This window comes from Olea europaea, chromosome 12, assembly GCF_002742605.1.
Source record: "Olea europaea var. sylvestris chromosome 12, O_europaea_v1, whole genome shotgun sequence".
Classification (NCBI taxonomy): Eukaryota; Viridiplantae; Streptophyta; class Magnoliopsida; order Lamiales; family Oleaceae; genus Olea; species Olea europaea.
Window position 1 is genome coordinate 6,572,184 of NC_036248.1, and position 6,508 is coordinate 6,578,691.

At 34.8% G+C, this 6,508-nt stretch overlaps 1 protein-coding gene across 2 annotated transcripts in view; it reads left to right on the forward strand.

Moving 5' to 3' along the window:
* Positions 1-1,081: 1,081 nt before the first annotated feature.
* Positions 1,082-6,508, forward strand: part of LOC111405391 (sulfate transporter 4.1, chloroplastic-like) — a 10,639-nt gene continuing 5,212 nt past the window's right edge. The window contains exons 1-11 of one of the 2 annotated variants that reach the window (XM_023034246.1): positions 1,082-1,569; positions 1,687-1,735; positions 2,045-2,246; positions 2,829-2,997; positions 3,838-3,903; positions 3,991-4,098; positions 4,246-4,353; positions 4,450-4,515; positions 4,952-5,012; positions 5,169-5,296; positions 5,701-5,742. In XM_023034246.1, the coding sequence (XP_022890014.1) occupies positions 1,261-1,569; positions 1,687-1,735; positions 2,045-2,246; positions 2,829-2,997; positions 3,838-3,903; positions 3,991-4,098; positions 4,246-4,353; positions 4,450-4,515; positions 4,952-5,012; positions 5,169-5,296; positions 5,701-5,742 (1,308 nt within the window). In that variant the 5' untranslated portion in view covers positions 1,082-1,260. The remainder of the gene's footprint in view (positions 1,570-1,686; positions 1,736-2,044; positions 2,247-2,828; positions 2,998-3,837; positions 3,904-3,990; positions 4,099-4,245; positions 4,354-4,449; positions 4,516-4,951; positions 5,013-5,168; positions 5,297-5,700; positions 5,743-6,508) is intronic. The other variant, XM_023034247.1, reaches the window with a different exon arrangement.

The following is a 6,508-nucleotide window of genomic DNA, read 5'->3' on the forward strand; positions in this document are numbered from 1 at the left end:
TGACTACATTTTAAGTGAGCTCGAAGATCAGTGGTCAACACGAAATATGTTGATTGAGCAAGTAGTAATTTTGAATCTAACACAATGTAGGTTCAACCTTTTTAAAAAGTATACCTACGATTTTAAATTATAATTTAAAGCAACTGAAACATGAGCCCACAACTTTATGGCGAGATTTGATTTTACCCTAAATCTGTTATACAATGATTTCTTTTCGTCATTTATTTTGTTTTTCCTTCTAATTATTCTCTCCCTCGTCGCCGCATCTGCCTCCAATCCGTTTCATATTTGCTTAATTAAGACTTTAGAGGAAATTATAACTTTTGTTCCTCAACTTAACATCAATCATAATTTTACCATTTTATTCTATTTTACAAATTTGGGACATCCCAACATTTTCTACCATTCTAATTTCTAATGAGATGTCCCAACCACTCACGAAAGAGATTTCAAACAAATTGGTCAGTGCACGTTTCTCTCTCATTGATTCTAATGAACTTGGTCACGTTAATGTCCAAATACAGGATATGTGGTGGAATCAATTATTATTATTATACTAAAATTGAAAAGTCATTTCGCGTATGTCATGTCGTGTAGGAGGAAAAGGTGGGTCGAAAATTAATAGATGAAAGCAAATTCGAAAATAAATATGATTTTCGGAGCAAAACTCGCTAAAATCGACTATAGGGTGGAAGAAAGAAATCTTTACCCAAATAAGGGCGATATGGAAGTTGGGTGTTTGTGGAGTACGATATTTTTTAATATCGTACACGTCTTAACTTTGTGATCTTCTTTAATTGTGTACTTAATATCAATTTTTTTCTTCAACTCGAGTTTTCAAAAATAAAATTAGCCCTTGTTTGATAGAGATTAAAATTAAATTTATTTATTTATTTTGAGATTTTGTTAAAATTTGATGGAATTTGTAATTAAAAAATTGTGAATATTATGAATTGTGTACCTGAAATTAATTATTAACTTTAACTTATATATATATTTTTAGGAATATCAATTAGGTGCTTACCTTACTTTTAACATTTATACTTTTAGATTATCTATCTATTATTCATTTATTTGTAAGTTTTGGTATTATTCGCCACCGCGGAATCCTAAGTTTATTTGTAAGGAACCAATTCAGCGTCCACCGCCCCCACGCCTCGGGTCCTTCGAAGGAGCGTGAGCCTCAAATCTCAGCACGCACAGCCTGACCGCCGCCGCGGTCCAAGGCGGCTGAGGCCAAATTTCTTCTCCTCAAACTGCATGGAGAACACCTATGCCTCTCCTAGTTCCGGTGAACTCAGCAGTTTCAATTCGATGTCTGGAACAACGACCCGACCCGTCAAAATCATTCCTTTGCAGCATCCTTCCACCACTACAGCGACGTCGTCTTCATCTTCATTTTCTGGTGTTTTGACCAGATGGAGTGCAAAGGTGAAGCGGATGACGTGGATGGAATGGATTGAATTTTTCTTGCCATGTTACCGTTGGATTAGTACCTACAGATGGCGGGAGTATTTACAGCCGGATCTTATGGCCGGGGTCACTGTCGGCGTCATGCTTGTTCCTCAGGTGTGTATATATGTATATACGTGTTCACGCATATACACATCTAATATTCATAAATAATTGGATTTTTGTATCCAACTTTCCATGTATAACATCGGTTGCTTTTCATGTGCCAATCAGTCCATGTCTTACGCAAAGCTAGCTGGGCTTCAACCAATATACGGACTTTGTGAGTTTTACCTCGTTATTGTTCTTTTTGTACACGTTTGTTAAGCAGTATTAGTATTAGATGGCTGGACAGTACCATTGGTAAAATTTAAACTTTTTCCCCTTATTTTGCACTTCGAAGTGCCATCTAATCTACCTTACCAACTAGTCATAATGTACTGTGATGATATTATCACGGATATATTCTGAAGATGCTTTTAAGTTAGAGTCTTACATGATTATTTTCCTGCAATACTTATAATAAAATGCTCTGTCATTTACTTTATTGATTATGGAATTGGGTCGTCCTTATTTGGATTTTACAATGCAGATTCTGGTTTTGTTCCTATATTTGTGTATGCTTTATTTGGCTCATCTCGCCAGCTTGCAATCGGTCCTGTGGCGTTGACTTCCCTTCTGGTCTCTAATGTCTTGGGCAGCATAGTTGACTCATCAGAGGCATTGTACACAGAGCTTGCAATATTGTTGGCACTTATGGTTGGCGTATTTGAATGCATAATGGGGATTTTAAGGTGTTTTTCACTCAAATTTGCATGTTCTCTTATATGTTGAAATTTACCATTCAATGTGAAGGGAATCAAATGTTTCGTGTACATTTTATATTTATACTTGAATGCTGAGACAGTACATTCAGTATGAAGATGTCTGATTCAGTCATTTATAAAATGTATATAGATAAGCAGGACAAATATGAGAACTATGAAATTCAGCTGTATTTGAAATACTGAACTTGGATTTTGGTTTTCTCAGTTACAATTCTGAAACTGTTGCAAACAATTATTTAGAACAAATAGTGATCCTTTTATGAGTCAGTCAGTCAGTCACCAGAGGTAGAATAGTCTGATTTCCTAGTGAAGGAATCCCTTCTGAAAAGCTGCCTCCCAATGTCACTAAGTGTTCAAACTAACCCTTGTGATGTCTCTGAACGGAAGTCTCTGGGCATGAACATATGTCCATGAAAACAAAATTGTCAAAAACCTGATATCATTCATTGTTTACAGCCACCTGAAATTCTTATTTTTTATTTCCTAACTCTATTTTTCAACAGATTTTATTCAAATAAAGCTCTTACATTTTATTTTTTCCCCATCTAGGCTTGGATGGCTTATTCGGTTCATCAGCCATTCTGTGATTTCTGGTTTTACGACTGCTTCAGCCATTGTAATTGCCTTGTCTCAGGCAAAATATTTCTTGGGATATGATATAACAAGAAGTAGCAAAATTATTCCGCTGGTCAAGAGCATAATTTCAGGAGCAGATAAGGTATGCCATGTATTCCAATGAAGTAAATGCTTTTTGAAAATTACTCTATTTGTCTCCTGCGTTACCTTATATTGTTGCAACGAGTCGTGATTATTTTTTCAATCAAGGGTTTCTGATGTGTAACTTTGTCTTCCTCAATAAATTAAATTCAATCGATGTATTGCACGTTAGTTATCTGTAGAAATTCTTCTATTTTATGAGGTATTCAAATGATTGTCGTGTCAAATTATCAGGTCTCTATCTTCATCACCATTATGCATGTATGTTTATGTCATACCATGTCTGTCCATATGATGTTGATGAGTAACATTTAATGTCGCCATCCCAATCATGTATTGATATAAAAAGGACACAAGAAACACAGACAAGCAAAATTTAATGTGAGACAGCATAAACACTACCATATAAACTAAGATGCAGAGTTTGCGGACTGTATTTTTTCTGAAAAACTAAGTAACAGCATAAGTGATCAAGCCAATTTCACAAACGTGCTTCAGATTTATTGTATATTATAGTTTTTATTGACTGCAGCAAATATACTTACAAATTTCATAATTAAAAGAGATTAATCTGAGATGGCTCTATTTATACAGCATTGGTGGAATTTTATCCTACTCCTTTTCAATGTGAAACAATACAAGATGAAATTTATATATTATGATTTCTTGTAATTGTCGTTTGTGAAGTACAATCTATATTCTTCTTCAGGTTTCAGTACATAGATATTGTCCTTGGATGATTGTTCCTTTATACGTTCATCTGTTTTTCCTGTCTCTCTAACTGTTTCTAAATTTAAGTGACTTTTGATGTTCTAATGACTGATTGTCTTTACTTTTGTAGTTTTCGTGGCCTCCTTTTGTTATGGGTTCTATTATTCTTGCTATTATTCTAACAATGAAGCACCTGGTATGAGTTCAGTTGGCTATTGAGTATGTGGTTTTCTGTTTTTATACCTCTTTAAATTGTACATGCTTTGGTTGGTTCTGGTCACAGGGAAAATCAAGGAAATGTTTGCGTTTTCTGCGAGCAGCTGGTCCCCTTACTGCCGTTGTTTTGGGTACAACCTTTGTGACAATTTATCATCCATCTTCAATTACATTGGTGAGAATAACTTGGATTAATAAACAGCGAAAAAAGCATCGTATAGAGCAGCAATTAATTATTATTATCCTGAATTGTTCATGACCGAGTATCTGACTGTGGCACAATTATAGTCAGCACTTAACAATTTTTCAACTGCTATTTTAGGTTGGAGAAATACCTCAAGGGCTACCTAAATTTTCTGTCCCTAAGGAATTTGGGCACATAAAATCTTTGATTCCAACAGCAATGCTCATTACTGGTGTGGCGATTTTGGTGAGAGAAAATTTATTCATTTTCTTTTAATATCATGTCCCCTTTTATTTTTTTGGTATAGAACATTTGACTTAACCACATACTTTTGGAAAATAGGAATCTGTAGGAATTGCCAAAGCACTGGCAGCTAAGAATGGATATGAGTTGGATTCAAATCGAGAGGTTCGTTTTCCAAAGTTTGAAATTGTCTTAACTATGATAACTGCATTTATGTGTACTCGTGTCAAGTATCAGCTTAACACGAAACAACTATTTCGTTATCCTAGACCTTGTATTTAATTCATAGTAGCCTGCATCTAATGTTTGCTATTCCTTTTGCACAATATGGGATGTGTAAACTTCCCCTTAATGTTATTTTGATAAGCCATTGACTGTCGTCTGGCTCCTTTAGATAATATGATTTCTTAAGGTGGAAGAATGATTTTTATAGGTTTATGATGATGATATAAACAGCCAGTTAGTTATATAATGTAAAAAGCTTAACATTGCAATATGGTACATTATTTTCTTGGTACTCTCTTGCAAATTGTGCTAGATTTGGAAAAGAGAACTATAATTGATTCACTATTTTATAGACGTGTTGTTTGTCTTCTAACAGTTGTTTGGTCTTGGTGTGGCAAATATTTTTGGATCATTCTTTTCAGCATACCCTACAACAGGTTGGTTTTAGTTGCTAGCCAACAGTTTACTTTATGATTTCTCTTATGACATCATCAAACGGATACATATAAGTTGGTAATGACGTTAGCACATGACACTGTTACTTCCAGAGCCAGCTTCTAACATGTCTTCTTTTTTAATAATGACTCACGCAGGATCATTCTCTAGGTCTGCCGTGAATCATGAAAGTGGAGCTAAAACTGGTTTATCTGGGATTATAATGGGAATTATAATGGGCTGTGCACTACAGTTCCTTACTCCATTATTTGAATACATTCCCCAGGTTAAAATGCACCCATGCTCTACATAGTGCTAATGTTATCTTCTTTGGTGGATACAATTGCTAAACTGGTGCCATAACCCTATATCTTTAGCAAATTAGACAATTTTTTGGTGTCCTGCTTTTTAATTCTGGGCTTCCATGAGCACTATTTTTCCCAACCCATTCATAGCACATAATATCCTGTAATGATTTCTGTTCCTCCATTTACATTTCAGTGATGCTGGCAACATCTACAGAACTTATAGCTTGCTAATTTGTGATGACAGCTTGTAGTTGTAGCTAGAGCTCTGTTTCTTTCTTTCATTGATGTTTAACTGGTTTTATTGTTTATTATGATAAGATATTTTCTGATCCTCATTTCGTGGTAATGAAATTTTCTGCCTCCACTATGTATCATTTTGCAGTGTGCTCTGGCTGCCATTGTGATTTCTGCTGTAATTGGATTGGTAAGTATATTTCAGCTGTGAACAGTTCACTCGACTAGGGTTTTTTGCCTGTGTACTATTTAATTTAGCTTCTACATGCTAGCATCGGGACTGAGTGGGCTGGGGAGTGGAGAGCTCACTGCCGAAATCCCTGCAGGGTGTATTTGAAAATTTTAAACTTGTTGCTCTCTACTTTATGATTACAGCATAATATCATGGTGTAGATGCTGTCTTGCTATTTTATTTTGCAAAAGGAATTAGACTTGAGTTATTTCTTTGGCCGATCGTTTTATGTACTATATGGATGCAGTGCAAGAATGTATTATTAAATTGGATTAAAATGTTATCCCAGTTTTGGCATATCCACAATTCTTTTTGATTCTTTGAAGTGGTTCATATTTTAGGGAAGCCAACAAAGGGGTTCACGTGATATAATAGCAGTAATGCCATATTCTAATTGTCAGAGAATTGTTTCATAGATTACAGGATTCACCACTTACTTAAAATTGTTATCTTTTCATTATTGGTAGTGAATATGCTTTTGTTTATATTAAAGATCTAACTTCGTGTTGACCTTCTGTTTAGATACCATTTCAATTTTAATCGATCACATTCCATTACTTTGTCGAATTTGAAATAATTTTTGCCATATTGCCTCTTAACAGTTTTATAACTGCTGGAAATATTGATTTTTAGGGAGTTTAATTTAACTTGTATAGTTTAATGTCCTGTAAGTACCTTCTTCTTGGGGTAAGAAATATTGAGGCTTCAGTTTGTGATTTGTTTG